A 15,082-nucleotide genomic window follows, 5' to 3' on the forward strand; every position below is an offset into this window, starting at 1 on the left:
CTTGGTTTTAAACCCTTGATCTCCTATTAAAAAAATGAGGTGGTTTGCATTCCTAAGCCGGCGCTGAGTTGGCTGCTCTGCTTATATAAAGCAGCACGGCTCCATGCAAAGAGGGTCCCCAGAGCAGAACATTAATGCAGGGCTGTACCGGAGCTAGCAAGCCCTGTCTCTCCCAGTTCAACTGGTTGGGCAGGGCTAATGTTTGAGCTGGGCATTGCAGTGGTGCAGCTCACTGCTTGCAGTTACAGAGCTAACTCAGAGATAAGCAGAGGATGGGGCGTTACCTCCAGAGTTAAATTTGCCCTTGGTAATTTTTATCCGAAAAAGAGCAATAATGCATGTGTCCATGCAAAATTCAGTTAAGGAATATTTATTTAATTTGTGGTAATTCCTCAAAGCCCCAGGCACCCCTTGGGTTTTGTGCTCTGCAGGAAACAGGACATGTCCTAAACAGTTTAAATATTCTGTTACCACAGCATTTTCTAATGGGTATCCTTTTTGCTTCCCATTCCTGTTTCAAAATTAAATATCTCTGTTTGAAATTTTTTATGGTAGACATATCAGTGATATTTTTGTTAATGAAAATGCTCATCTCGGAGATTGGTACCCCCAAACTCTACCATAAAGACCTATATTTTTCTCTCTGTGCCATTTTGACTGTAGAACATTTTGTACATGATATGTTCACGAGGATTGAAGTGCATACTTCTGTACTTGTAAAATTTCTTTTGCATTATCAGGGTTGGAAAGGCTTTAGTTTCTTAGTATACATTGTTTGGTTGTGGATTCTGTTCTGGATCACTTTTGTCTATAAATGACAACAGCTTTTTAAAAAATGTAAATGTTTACTTTCAGGTTTGCAAATAAGGTTTATGTGACTCTTGCTGCTTTCATTTTGCTTGAGTTAAGCTCATCAGCTCGATTTGTGTCACTGTGCAAACCTTTAGTTTGAGATTACTAAATCTAGCTAATCAGGAGTAAGGCGCTAGAAGAGCAAAAAGAGATGAAGAGACAGAAAATGAAGGAACAAATTCTAGTAGTCAAATACTGGGCTAGTGAAGGAGTTTGCACATGTGGCCCACATATATATAAATATCATAAAGATATTGAGCATAATACTTGCATTGAATGTATAGATGTGCAGTTCTTCACATTGAGGTAACAGCTTTATCTATTATGGTTGCCTAATGACCTGCACAAAAAATACTCTGGAAAAAATCTTCCTTGATGAACTCAAGCATACTTTGTACATCATAAGAAATGGTGTTTAATGTGTAATTCCTTTAGTGTATATTGCTAGATGATGATACGTATTTGTGAATGATTTTTGTCTCATATGTATATGTGAATACCCACACGCAGCCATAGGTATGCCTATATATACGTACGTGTATGTGTTTCTATACAAAAATGTATATACAGGTTGGTTGTGTGCACATATATATACACATACACATATATAGGCAAAAATATATGGAGACATGCACAAAGATGTTTACATACAACAGGACACATAGGTACTAAGTAAAGCCAAATTTTACTGCTTTTCATAATGAGGAGCTTCAGCCAATGTCTTTTAAAGTCAATGGTCATCCTTTGACTGCAGATGCACGTGCAGAACAGATGAATTGTAAGTGAACGGTGAAAAACTGAGCGTGCAGTGGAGGTACAGATGTTGACATTTAAACTGAAAATGAGAACTTGAAATGAGAGTGAAGTTCGTTGATTGTTCTGCCATGTTGTGATGAAGAGCAGGTTGTGGATTTGTCTTTACAGCTCAGCTGATGTACATCAGAGTTTTTCCATTATCTACAGCTGCATCAAGGTTATGTCTACTGACAAGTTTGATGTTTATTTTTTAACACTGTTAGAATGAAAACCAAATTCTTCTTTCTTTCCCTGTAGTGCTAAAATGTGCTCTTTGATGATGCTTTGATGAGTTCTGAAATTCTTGCTTGAAGTTGATTGTCAGCCTTGAAGCTTGTCTGTGTGCTTGCAGTTCTCTTTGACTGATGATTACTTCTCTCGCCCAAGCTAAATACTAGCTAAGAGAATAGCTCTTTGTGTATGTTATCACAGGTGGGAGATAGAAGAGCTAAAGCTTTTGATTTGCTTTCCAAGCATAATTGGTACCTTACAGAGATGTAGCATATCTTGTGTTGTTTTCCTGTATAAATTTTAACACATACGTTGTTATTACGGCTTTTCAAAAACGTGAAACAGCTTGTCCTTTAGTCGATCTTGGCCTAAGCACAGTATCGTCATAAGGAGGGGATGGGATGTGTCAGAAAAGAGAAGGGGCTCTGCCTGTGTCCTCTCTGATCGGTCTGGTGGAGTGGGATTAGAAAGTTGAGGGAGATAAGATGCGTGTTGTCCACGGACCTGTGGAGGTCTGCATGTCTGACTGACTGTGCGGGGGAAGGAGTGAAGTGACGACCGAGTACTGCACAAAGAAAGCAAACTGGGAAAAGCAGACAAGGACTTTTTTTTTTTTCCCCCCCCTGCTTTGTGCTTTTTGTTACTGGAACCGTATGTTTTTGCAACAATACTTGGTTAAATGGTTTCAGACAGAATTGACTTTTTGTTTTGCATGTCTGTGCTCCTTTTAAGGAATGCTGCTCTTAGGAAAACAAAGGTATTTGAAAGGCTAGAGATGTCCAAGAAAATGGCCTTTTAGAAAAGAGGACCTGTGTTGCTCTTCCTAGCAGTAAAAGAGATGGTTCTGTTTATTAAACTGTGCGTACCATATGATGCTTCATATTTTTTTCCATTTGATTTCCTGTAGGGTGATTTCACTTGGAACAGCATGTCAGGGCGCAGTGTTCGGCTGAAGTCAGTTCCCGTTCAAAGCCTCTCGGAGCTGGAGCGTGCTCGGCTGCAGGAAGTGGCTTTTTATCAGTTGCAGCAGGACTGTGACCTGGGCTGTCAGATTACTATCCCCAAAGGTAAGGGCTTGATAAGCCGTCTCTCTTCAGATTGCTAAACCACTGACTTCATATCACAGCAATAGAAGGGAGAAAACACTAGATTATTTATTCCACCTTCTGATCAAGGACAGATGTCAACAGGGTAGATAATCTGAATCAGACCTATTCATGCCAGGACCTCTTGATACTTGTTTGGGAGGAAAAGGCTTTTCTTAACACTTCCTGACATCCAAAAGTATACATCTATTATGTAGGTCAGATAGATCATACCATAGAAGTGGCTTTTTCACTCTGTATTTTATTGGCTCTGGAGGAAGCCAGGCATTGCTAGTCAGACAGACAGTGAAGACATCTGCATCAAGTAAGATGAATCCTGCACACAAGTTTTCCTAAAGACAGTGGTGATTATTTCCTAGAAACCTAATTTTCAGTGTGATTATTTCCTAGAAACTTCATTTTCAGTGTAAAACATTGAACTCCTAAGGAACAGGAGATTAATTGAAAAGGAGAATCTCAGCTATCACAATCCTGATGCAGGATATGTGCACGTAGTATACCTGTACTTAGGTTGCTGGGGAAGTGATCTAAACCTCACTAACACTAATGTGCAAGTTTCCATTTTTTCCTGTAGGCTGGAGATCGAGCCTAGCAAAGGTAGCTGTTGTGCTGTGATACAATCATCTGCAAATCTGGCTTTCCTGTTGTTTCTTTCCAGTTGTTGTTGTTTACTTATTTAAGGAATAACAAGGGACAGCTGAATTCTCACCTTTGGCTATGAGCAGAGGTACTGTGTGGTAGCACATACACAGATGCCACAGGACCAGTTTTTGAATTAATCAAGTTAAGCAGAAAAAAAGTTGTCTAGCCAATGAAAATAATGGTGTGGAGAAGCACAAACATGAAAGACATCAGCCTGGGTATTCGTCAACTTTTTAGGATCTGCAGAAAGGTCCTGCCAAAAACAACAGTCCAACTAACCAATTACAGCAAGGCATCAGTTTGTAGTGAGATGGATATGATCAACTTCTTCAAGCCCCACCACAGCTTCCCTGTGTCCCTCAAAAACGCTCCATCAGCAGAAAACAATTTTACAGGACATTCATACGAGGAACTGGATCAGTAAAGGCACTGCAATATTTTCTGGAAGTCTGAACTGCCACTGGCAGCTTCAGTGGGAGTTGAATATACGTATATGGAGGTAATACCATCCAAGACAATAGAGTATACGTATTCATATTCAGAAACGTTGAGCTTTGGAGAATGAATACTATTTTTGTGTTCTCCTTGCTGTTTCCTGCTGGGACTGCTGGGAAAGGCCTACCATCTGGGAAAGCCAGGGTCTCTTCACAGTCAACCCACCCTTCCTCTGCAAGATGCTTTGGAGTCACAGGCAACTTGGCACAGTGCTGCTAGGGTTTGCAGGCTAGGAACTGTTGTATCTTTCAGGTTCAGATCACACGCACGAACAGGTTTTATTTTCACAGCACATATATACGTGGGTAGATATATAACGTGTAATTAATTTTAGATATATTGAATCTGAAAAGTACAATGTCACACATAAAACCTAAGTAAGAGTAATACAAACTCTGGTGAAGCATCTTAGAATAAAAGTCACTTCACAAACTCAGGAACCCAGGTTCCAGTTTCATCTCGGTGGCTGGCCCCATCATTTCATGTATCTTTTCCTTCAGTTTAGATGAGAAATTAAGTAGCTATTCAGTTCTGCTATTCAGATTAGATTTACCAGTGAGATTATTGATGCGGCATGTCATTTCACATCTGCATACTTGCTCTGAATGACTAGATCATGAATTTTTCTGTGTTCTAAGGTATGCAGGGTGAATGAATAGCCAGTGCAGTTGCGTTTTAAAATGTTGTAGTACCATCTGTTGAAGGAAGCGAAGGTAGTAGGTAGAATTAAGGTGCATCTGGTATTTAACTGTCCGTCCTGTTTCTGAATTTGGCACCAACTTTGGCATACTGCAATATGTGTAAATAATAATCATTCTGTCACTCCATCATGCTACAACTGTGATGGCACTTTGGTAGGAGAATAAGAATCTGCTATATTCTTAAATTACTACAGTTTAGGCCCTTTGCAATGACTCTTCTCAAGTCCACCTCATGTTCCCATCACTCTTGAATGGCGTGGAATGAAAACACATGGTAAGAGGTTGCATGTAGCCATCCGATTGATTTGCTAACATCACAGGACTGTACAAACGGATAATTTCAGGTTTTAGTAGTGTGAATAGCAGTGTGAAACCGGCTTGAGCACTCTGGGCATGCAGGAGTAAAAATAACATAAAACTCATCACAACTATTGTTCCTCAAGTTAAAAACTGACTGAAGGCTGTTAAACATTTTTTTTTTTCTTCTTTTAAAGAGAAAAAGTGACATGTAGAGCTGGGGGACCTCTCTAGGTCTGGAGAGATCCAGACATAGAAATATCTGCTTTACAGCTTCTACTTCAGAGAATGCTGCATAAAAATACTCAGGAGCAGAGGTTAGTGGGATAATCTGTGTAGTAGAAAATACAGGAAGAGGTTTTAAAAGATGGTATTCTTTGTGGTTCTTTGAGTGTTCTTCAAAACTTGCAAAATGACTGACATTAGAACATGCTTGTACCTGCTGGGCATTTGCTTCCTGCAGGCTTTTGAGTAATTACATTTACTGGCACAGGTATTGTGGAAAGGAAAAATTGATTGTTCTTGGGTAACAAGTGTTTGTGCCAAACATGCTTGCCTGGAAGCTAGGTCAGAGTACAGAAGCATCTGCCCTATCTTTCCAATCACAGTCATGCCACTATTGGTTGCTTCTTCAAAGTGTTTCCATCCTCCCATGCTCAGAAGTCCCCTTTGTCACAGCAAGTGCAGTTAGCACTTTTAGGGCACATTGGGCTATTCCCACACTTGCAGAGGAATGGGTAGAATGTAATGCCTCATATGTAATCCCTCTCCTCCGCTGTACTGCAGCCATTACCCTTAATGAAGCGCATTACTGACATCTCTCATATAAATATCCTGTGGTCACAGAGAGGGGACCACCTCCCACAGCAATTTATTTAACTAGCATGTCATTTAAAATACGCCACAACTGCACTGCAGTAAGCAATGAAATGAATTCAAATTGATCAAGAGTTATTATTTTTGTATGTGTGACAGAGATGCTTCAAGTTTGTCTCTTCTTCTCTTGTTTTTCTGCCTTGCATCTGTTTTTCAGATTCTGTAAGATTCTCAGCTCCCATGTCACTCCCTCATCTGCCAGCAGTAACTATAGCAAAAATCATTTATACTCTCTCTAGGTTAATGTGTTAAGTTGCAAGAGGCTATCATTTCTGAGTAGAGCATTACAGAGTTTCTCTACCACTGCAATTACTGTAAAAGATTTTTAATTCGTTGTCTGATGTTCTGAATGGCACAACAGTACAATTCTGGTGAAACTGCTTTACAGCTGCTGTTTGGAATATACTGTGTTTTTCTTAATTTCAAGGAAGTCAGTCTTCTCTTTATGATGGGAGAAAAAAAAAACCCTGTGATGAAATTCACTTTAGTGGTGCATACATCTTGGTGTCTTTCCAATTGTGCGTGTCTTTGTATGCAAGTAGTGAGAAAAAAATGAACCTTTTACACCATGTCTTCACAAAAAATTTGGTAACTCAAGTCAGGTAGGTTTTTCAAAATAAAACCAGGATCAAAGCAGGTAGCTCTTGAGCAGAAGAGGTATTGAATGAGGCTTGTTTGGAATATTTTCCTAAATACCATATGGTTACAACTCTCCTTTCTTTCACGCTCCTGTCCCACTTCACCGAGTCTGTATTTGGGAGCACTGGTAGGCACTGCAGGGCTTTATCAGGTAGAGCAGATGAGGAACTAGGGCTCCAGCCCTAATTCAACTCCTCAAGCACCTGGCTGGGTTTTTAGGAATGATGTGAACCTGTCAGGAAGGACTCAAATAGGATTTGGGAGTCAGGGGTCTCAGCTGCAGTTTTCACCTCTCTATTCAAGAGGAAACCATGCCTGCTCCTGTTCTCACCAGCCCCCAACAGGATGCGCCGCTGTCTTCCCAGCTTTGGAACGGGTCTGGAGGAGTTGTGGAGGGAAATGATAATGAGGAAGAAAAGAAATGCTCAATGCTAACTCTGAATATTCCTGAGATAGGTGTGCATTTACCAGTAGGGCATGCAAACATAAATGGCTGAGCTGCCTTTTGTGGTTGCTCGTTAAGAAGATAAGTAAGGGGGAGATACATAAATAATTAGGAAGTAATGAAGCTTGTATAAATGCAAGTGCAGAAAAAGGAAAAGAGAATGTGAGAGGATCACTAGAAAATATACGCTACCTGCAAACTGTTGAATCTGCATGGCTTATATTCTGAGGCATCTGTAGGCACCGGCTTATTGTTGTGAAAATTAGGGCAGTATCTATCGAAGCAGGAAAAATACGTAGGTACTACCAGTGTTCAGAGAAGCAGACATGCTGTAGCTGAATTGTTATAGAAAGCTTGAGCATCCCATGAAAGTCCTCAAAAGTATTATCTGAAATTGGTTTAGAGGTGATTGAGCACGTGATTAGGCTCATCAGACTGTAAGCTGACTGAAGACTAAAAAACAGTGGCTCATGCTAAACAGCGGTGCATCTTGGTGAAAATAAGGGCCAAACTGGATGCTCAGCAGATGTTCTCCTAAATGAAGTTCTTCATTCTGTCTGTTTGCTTCTTTTTTTCTTTGACCTAGCAAATTGTACAGATTGAACTATTTGGCTTACTGATTTTTCATTTCTTCTTTGAAAACTCATGTGTTGGAATGAAGGACAGTTCAGGGAAGAACAGTTAGGATGTGTGCGTCTTCCAGACCCAGTTCCCTACAGCACTGCATGTCCTGGGGCTGCCACGCACCACAGAGCCAGTCCCTCCTCACCTCTGTGAAAGAGGCCTCTCTGCTGTCATAAAAATGGTGTGATAACCACTGACTCCAGCTGACTCTGTTATTCCTATAGGTTGGGTGACGTCTTGGCTTTTCATCTGAGTTTTGACCTCTCCCGACGCTGATGTTTGTGATAGCTACCGCAGTCCTGGGGAACTTCTGTTGATCTAGGTAGTGCAGAAGCATAGGAGCAATATATGTTCTCTCAAGTATTTCACCAATGCCAATACAAAGACCAACGCTGTTCAATGACAAACAGAAATTTGGCCAATATCTCTACTAACTCAGATAGAAATGGCATCTTTGCTTCTGATCTTCTTGACAGCAAGTTTTTGACTTCTGATCTACCTCTTTGTATAGAAATGGCCACATTCAAATCCCCATTTATCAATGATGTTTTGTGTTTTATGGATTTTCTTATTTGACATCTCTTTGTCCCTTGTGGCAGCACAAGCAGGACGTGTTTTCTTCATAGTGTCAACAAAGAATAATGGAAAACGGTTGATGTTTTCACATGAATAAATCTCTTACAGTTCCGGAAGTTGCTCAGTTATATTTCTTACTGGTAATACTGTCCTGTGCTGTAGCCACACAGGCAACATTGCTGCACAGTAAGCATCTTGGTATAATTAGGTAAATAGCATTATTACTGCAATAACAATCCAGCTGCCTGCATTGTCCTGGGATGCAAAAGCAGCTTGTCATGTATGTGTCTGTGCAGCAAAACAGAAAACTCATGTGCTGTTATCACATCAAGTGTAAACTCCAGAACTCTGGGGAAGGTTTGTGGCTAGCAGAGTTATGAGCAAGTAGAAGTCTTGTGGGCTAGGAATGTCCCCCAGGGAGTTTCCGTCTTCCTCTTGCCTCTTCCGCAGCCAAATACAGATGGGCTTCTTGATAAAGGAGAAGAACTGATGCCTGAAGTTGAGTCTGGGAAAACAGTTTAGTAAGTGCTGTTGACTACTCAAAAGTATGTATGATATTCTTCCATTGAATTTCTTTGAAAAGCTATAGACAAACCCAGGGGGATTTCTGGGCAAGCACCAGTAAACAGCTGTATTGCTACTCACATCTGTTTAATACTGCTTAATAAAGCAGAGGTGTCACCAGTAGTGCTTGCTACCACAGCACTATCCAGCATCGCTTTTTAGAAGAAAACATGCCACTTATTCTTGCCCAACCCTGGCTGCTAGGGCTGGGACGGGGTGTCGGTAGGAATTTCTCGTGAAGAGGGGGTGAAGATATTGGTCCAAGTGGGGAAGAAAGGGATCTTCATAGATGATGGGGAAGAAGTAGATAAGACTTTCTTCTTTTACACAAAATTTCTGTAACCTATTCAGAGGCTTTATATTTGCATTATAAAAGCATGCTACGTGTTGCCACTTCTAATTATTTATTTTGCTCTTTGTGGGTAGATGATCATTTGTTATTGATTCACCTGCTGCCTCCCACTTTCGGAGCACAGGCTGCCTGCCTCATAATCTCAGCTTCTGTAGGAAGAAGAAACCAGTAGGCAGGTAATCATACCAGTAGGTATCAGATTTTCTCAGACAGTGATTGTGCAGTGGTTCAGACATAGCGACTGAGAGGACACAGACCAAACTGCTCCCTTTTTCTCTCCCCACCTTGTTAATTGTCAGAAAACAATGGTGCTTTTTTAGGAAAAAATTTTTCACCAAAAGGGTTGTTAAGCATTGGCACAGGCTGCCCAGGATGGTCGAGTCCCCATCCCTGGAGGTATTTAAAAGATGGGTGAACGTGGTGCTTAGGGACATGGTTTAGTGGTGGGATGGCAGGGTTAGGTTAACAGTTGAACTTGATGATCTTAAAGGTCTTTTCTAACCTAAACGATTCTATGATTCTATTCTATGATTCTGAGAGTTACCAGGCTAAATTAGCAAGGTATTGTAAAGGCATGTGGGTTGCCCTTGCCTACACAGTACAACTTGGATTCAAAAGTGACTTCAGACACCAACAGGAGAGAACAGGCACACCGAGCACATATCTGCTTGTGTGTTAGCTTTGTTTTGGTTTGTTTTGACAAGCTTGGGGCGGCCAATGATTATTCGTTAAGACATCAAACAAAAGTTGTGAAGCTTTTTCATATATATCAGCCTGGAGACTACTGTTTTACATTGAAACTACCTGCTGGAAAGAAGTACTTTTCACGGGCTAATAAAAAAAAATAAAGCGAGAGGCATGTTAATTTTTCTGCTGAAAGGTAGTCATTGCAGTAGTTACAACTAGGACAACTACTGTGTTTTTATTGCACTCATACATCATAGCTCCAGCTATGAATCAAGGCTCTATTTTGATGCAGATAACTGTGCAGTAGTCTTGGCCACCAGAACTTAGTCTCAGCACAAGTCACAGGCAAGGGAACAGCGAGCAAGACCCAGGCCGTGTGTGAGGCTTTTCCATACGGAGGACATGGTGACCAGCAGGATGAGGCCTGGCTGACATGATCATTGCCCCTCAGTTCCAGAAAGGTTCAACAAATCAAAAGACCTTCTACTTTTAGGAGAGAACCACCCCCATGCCACTGATTTGTGGATTGAAATGTCCCCTGAATCCCATAATACAGAATATGGGTGCAAAGAGTGGATCATTTTATAGCTGTGTTTAACCTTAGTTTAGCAGATCTATCAGCTTAAGCTTGCAGAATTGATGAGGCCTCTTGATATCCTAATGTTCATCCTGAAGTGTATGACACATTCAAAGTGACTCTTGAAGATGGGAAAGGTGAAGATGCTGAAAGGACTCAAGAAGAACCAGAAATCAGAAAGGCTTCTTGTGATGAAGAAGGTTGTAGGGCTAGTCAGTTATGAGACATTGAGGTAGAGGAGAAATACTTAGAAAAACATGTTCTCTTTCATTCTCAAAAAAAGGGGAAAGAAATGAAACTTTATGCTGAATTCTCCCATTAAAGTTTGGAAATAATAATTTAACGTGGGTGGAGTAGAATTTGAGTCAGTGAGGGGAATATATTATCTAGGTTTCGCACAGAGCTTCACAGGATCTCATTGTTTTCCTTATTAAACATTTTTGTTTCTAACCTCCTAAATTATTTAAGGCCAGAAATACAGCTGTGAGAAAGTTGACACAGGAGCTTTTGTTTGTGTGTGCCCTAGGTCAGATTTCAGAGGCTTGGGCTCACTCAATTTAGAAGTTCTACTAGGCAAGAACCCTGGAAGTATCTTTTTATTTTTCATATGTAATTTTTTTCTTATAATTAGTAATAATGAATCCAATTATTAACACATGTAGGAGTATTACAGGGATGCTATCAAACTTCATTTTTTTGTAGGAAGACTATTAGCACAAGAGTTGAGTCCCGTATCTTCAGACTGACGTGGTGAAATATCTTTGTTCCAATCTCATCTTCAAAATACGAGGTTGGTGTATCTAAGATTGAATATTGAGGTTATGTGTTGGCCCAGGACTGTTACAGGTCAGATGCGGCAGACTGCAGTACTTGCAGTAGGTTGGGCTAAGGCCAGAACATCATCTCTGATGAATTATCTTGCTTTTGTTGGCCTGGGTGACAACCTTAACGTTATGTTGATGTAGTGTTTTGGTTTTAACTTGTACCACATACCAAAGTATATTTACGCTTTTGTACAAGTGTTGCATACGTTTACTTTGTACCTTTGGGTTTATTTTAACGTTTCTCAAATATTGTGGGGTGAAAATCCAAAGGTGAGCCACAGAATTTATCTTCGCTTTCCAGAACTGACAATAAACGTGCTACCCAGCTATTTTAGCAAGTGTACCAAATGTAATATAAGAGATTAACTGCCGTTACTAAAATGGCTCTTTACTGTGTTGATGCCACCTATGGCAAGAATGCATATCCACACAATTTCTTGTTGTTAACAGCAACGAGGTCATACACAGTAGTTTCAGTAATTACAGCAAGTGTTCGCCTTTCTGAAGGAATTGGGTTTTTTTAGACTTGCTGGGACATTTGGGGAGAGGAAAGGTAAACCTTAATTTTTCTGCCAAATCTAGTTCTCAGTTTGTTCAATTAGTTGTAATGAATACGACCTGAGGTTGGGTTTAGAAACCTGAAGGCAGTCTCGGTCATTTAAGGGAAGATATTACTTATGTTGCCTGATTTTTTGCCTGCAAGTTTTATAGCCAGTTCCACCAGGTGCGTGTCGCTGTGCATCTGCTTGCATGAAGTGAGCGTTAGTCTCCTGTACAACTTGCTTTGGTAAGGTGAACGTGAAGGAGCAGGGCTGGATCAATGTGTGATTACAGACAGAGAGCTAAGACAACCCCGTCTCTGAAGTGGAAGAAAACACAGGTGGTTGGGCTTTCGGAATTTTTATTGTTCATTGGTGCGTTTTGCCCCCAATATGTTCCAGTTAAGCTCTGAACAAAAATGGGAATTCAGAGTTATGCATTCTCTGCTTCTCGTTTATTTTGGCAGGGAGTAATTTTTTGGATCTGTTTTTTGCTTACATTGCTCGTCATTGTATTTCATTATCCATTTTCCTTAACGCTAAGAGTGACTATGATTTTTATCTGGACTTGCATTTTTGTGAGGGCTCCAAACTGCTCATTGTTTTTAATCACTGACCATGTTACATACTTTATAGGCTGTTGTAACAGTGGAAAGCATCTAAGTAAACTGTAGCCTGTACTTCGTGGAGCTATGGGATTACAGGGTGGATACTTTTTGAGTTGGCATCAGGGCATCTTTTAAGTGAAGAGGGTTATTGCCACCCCTCTTAACGCCAGCCTCTGCCAATTCTTCTCATTATCCTGTGAGTCCATGGATTTTCTTTCAATATAGCCATGTTCATGAAGATTATATTAAAAACAAGCAAGACTGTGAGCTGAATTCTGCTCCTTTATGCTACGCTAGTAAATCTCGGATACACTGATACTTGCTGTACTGGACTTGGTCAGAGATGAAAACTGTGTATCTTGCTGATTTTTAGATGGAACCTTCCCCCACCCCCCACCCCCCTTTCCCCCCCATTCAAATTTCCGACAGAAACATGGATTTTTCTGAGTAGTTTCTTTCCTTTTGGGAAAATACAGCCAATATCTCTCAGTCTGGAAAAAAAGAAAAGAAAATTGACTTAATGTTTTAAGCTAGGAGAAAGTCCCAGCTGCTGCAGGGTGCAGGTTGTAAGAGCACACAGCCTCGCACTCTGCTGCAGAGGAGTTTGTCAAAGTGAAGGCGACAGGAGCTTTGCCAGGCAGGGGCATAAGCAAGCCAAAAAAACATATTTTTTTTTTCTCCCAATAAGAATATTTGCAGAAATTTCCTGTTGTGATTTTTTTTTTTACATAATTTGACTTTTTTTGCCACCATTGAGACAAGAACAAAATGGAAATAAATGAAACTTGCAAGAATGTAATTTTTCTGGTGGTAGAACAGGGGAAATAATTTATTATCTTCAGAACTTAAGTTTTTAGTCATCTGTTCCGTTTTAAAATTTCGCTATGAGGCAAGGTTGGTTTTTTTTTATTATAAGAGACTCTATGTAATGCTCAGCAAATTGATTTCCAGGATTTTCTTGTATCACATAGCAGGTTTTACATGTCTGTTTACATCAGGAAAACTTTATTCAGCATAGCTGTTCCATCAGTTACAGACAAGCTAATACTTTTAAAAGCAAACATTTTTACTCACTACAAAACTCACTACAAACAGCCAAGGTTTGTCTTTTTAATAATTAGTTTGTAGTTTGGTAAACAGCTAGGAGCTTTGATCAAGAAGCATTTGCTTCAGTGCTATAATGAATACAGAACAGAAGTAGAAAATGCTGGGCTTCTTCGTGAAATCAATGACACCATTAATGTGAATGTGGAAAAACCAGTGTATAACACAGCACCTTTAAAAGAAAGATTTGTGTAACATCCAAGGATTTACCTATTGTGTAGGTGTGTTTTGTGAAGGCGAGGGAAGGGAATGGGGACAGGGATGGATGTTGAAGGAATGCTTTGCTGCAGAGCCCACTGGGCAGGAGAGCTGAAAGGCAGGAGTCTTCCAGGGGGTATCACAATGAAGGGAAGAGAACTTGCTGAAACGCCAAAGATAAGTAGAGAAATATTATGATCCACATTTCCATATAAAAATGTCATGAGATAAGTTACTGAGGATGGAATCGTGACCACCAGAGGTCTTCGTTATTAGGGCAGTTGCTTGTTTAGATGCTGACGGTTGTGGGTTTAGGGTACTGCTCTTTACAAATCCAGATCCAGAGACTGCTGCATGCATACATTTGATGTGAAGTCCCATTGAGCTTAGAAATTACGTCTGACATGTAAAAAAATTCCTGTCTAATGTAATTTCCTTAATAGTACACTTGAAATAGCCATTGACTATAAGTATATATAAATACATTCAGTATTTTGTCTATATTAGTGTTCCATGTGGAAATCTCAGCTTCTGTTCAAAAATGTTACTCGGGACCATCGACCATATTGGAAAGTTCAGACACATGGCCTGACTAAACCAGTGTTAGGAAGCAAAATGCACGTACAGAGGCTCTAAAACATTGCGGTTTGCAAAATCAGGTGTATTTGATTATTTTTGTTTGTTTTCTAACTGTGTGTGAGAACGTTAGTGTAACAGAGGTATTCTTGATTGTGTTCTGCCAAATCTGGTTTTAGTACCTGATGTAGTACCGGCCCTTTGTTTCTGAACACTCAGCTAGGCTGTCCCATGCTTTGCCAATAATCCACATTAAATGTGTGGTGATTCTACAGTGACTTAAGATTTTGTGCTTTATTACAATTCAAAGCTGAAGAATAAATGCCAATAAATATATCCTGCATGAGAAGCTTTTGAACCTTTATTAGCAATGCTGACATTGCAGCCTACTAATTTCCATGTTCTACTTGCCTTTGGCAGAGCTTTGCTTTAATGTGTGTATTCTTCTGGTATACATCTTCTCAAAATTTCAGTTGAAAATCAGATTCATTTCTGTTATCTTACATGTATTGCTCCTTTCAAAAATGCATTAGGGAAGTATTTCTGATAAGGATTTCTTCTTGCCTTAGGTAGAAGAGTTAGTTTCTAATATTTCTTCAAAGGTGTGGTTTCAGTGGAGTTGGTGTGGTTGGTGCCAGAAGTCTCTAAATACTGATTAGGAAAGTTACGGTGACTACAGATAGATTTATTTTATATCCTATATATCTCTTTGTGTTAGGCTTTTACACTGAAAAGGTTACCTCGAGATTTAATGGAGACCTAATCTCCTGCTGA

General features: G+C 40.0%; 1 protein-coding gene across 1 annotated transcript in view; it reads left to right on the forward strand.

Annotated features, from left to right (window-relative positions):
• Positions 1–15,082, forward strand: part of ARHGAP6 (Rho GTPase activating protein 6) — a 124,836-nt gene that overhangs the window by 57,729 nt on the left and 52,025 nt on the right. Inside the window, exon 2 of the mRNA XM_035901727.1 lies at positions 2,786–2,945. Coding sequence (XP_035757620.1) covers positions 2,807–2,945 — 139 coding nt within the window. The 5' untranslated portion in view covers positions 2,786–2,806. The remainder of the gene's footprint in view (positions 1–2,785; positions 2,946–15,082) is intronic.

The sequence above is a fragment of the Egretta garzetta genome, unplaced genomic scaffold, assembly GCF_000687185.1.
Source record: "Egretta garzetta isolate BGI_Z169 unplaced genomic scaffold, ASM68718v1 scaffold49, whole genome shotgun sequence".
In the NCBI taxonomy this organism is placed as follows: domain Eukaryota; kingdom Metazoa; phylum Chordata; class Aves; order Pelecaniformes; family Ardeidae; genus Egretta; species Egretta garzetta.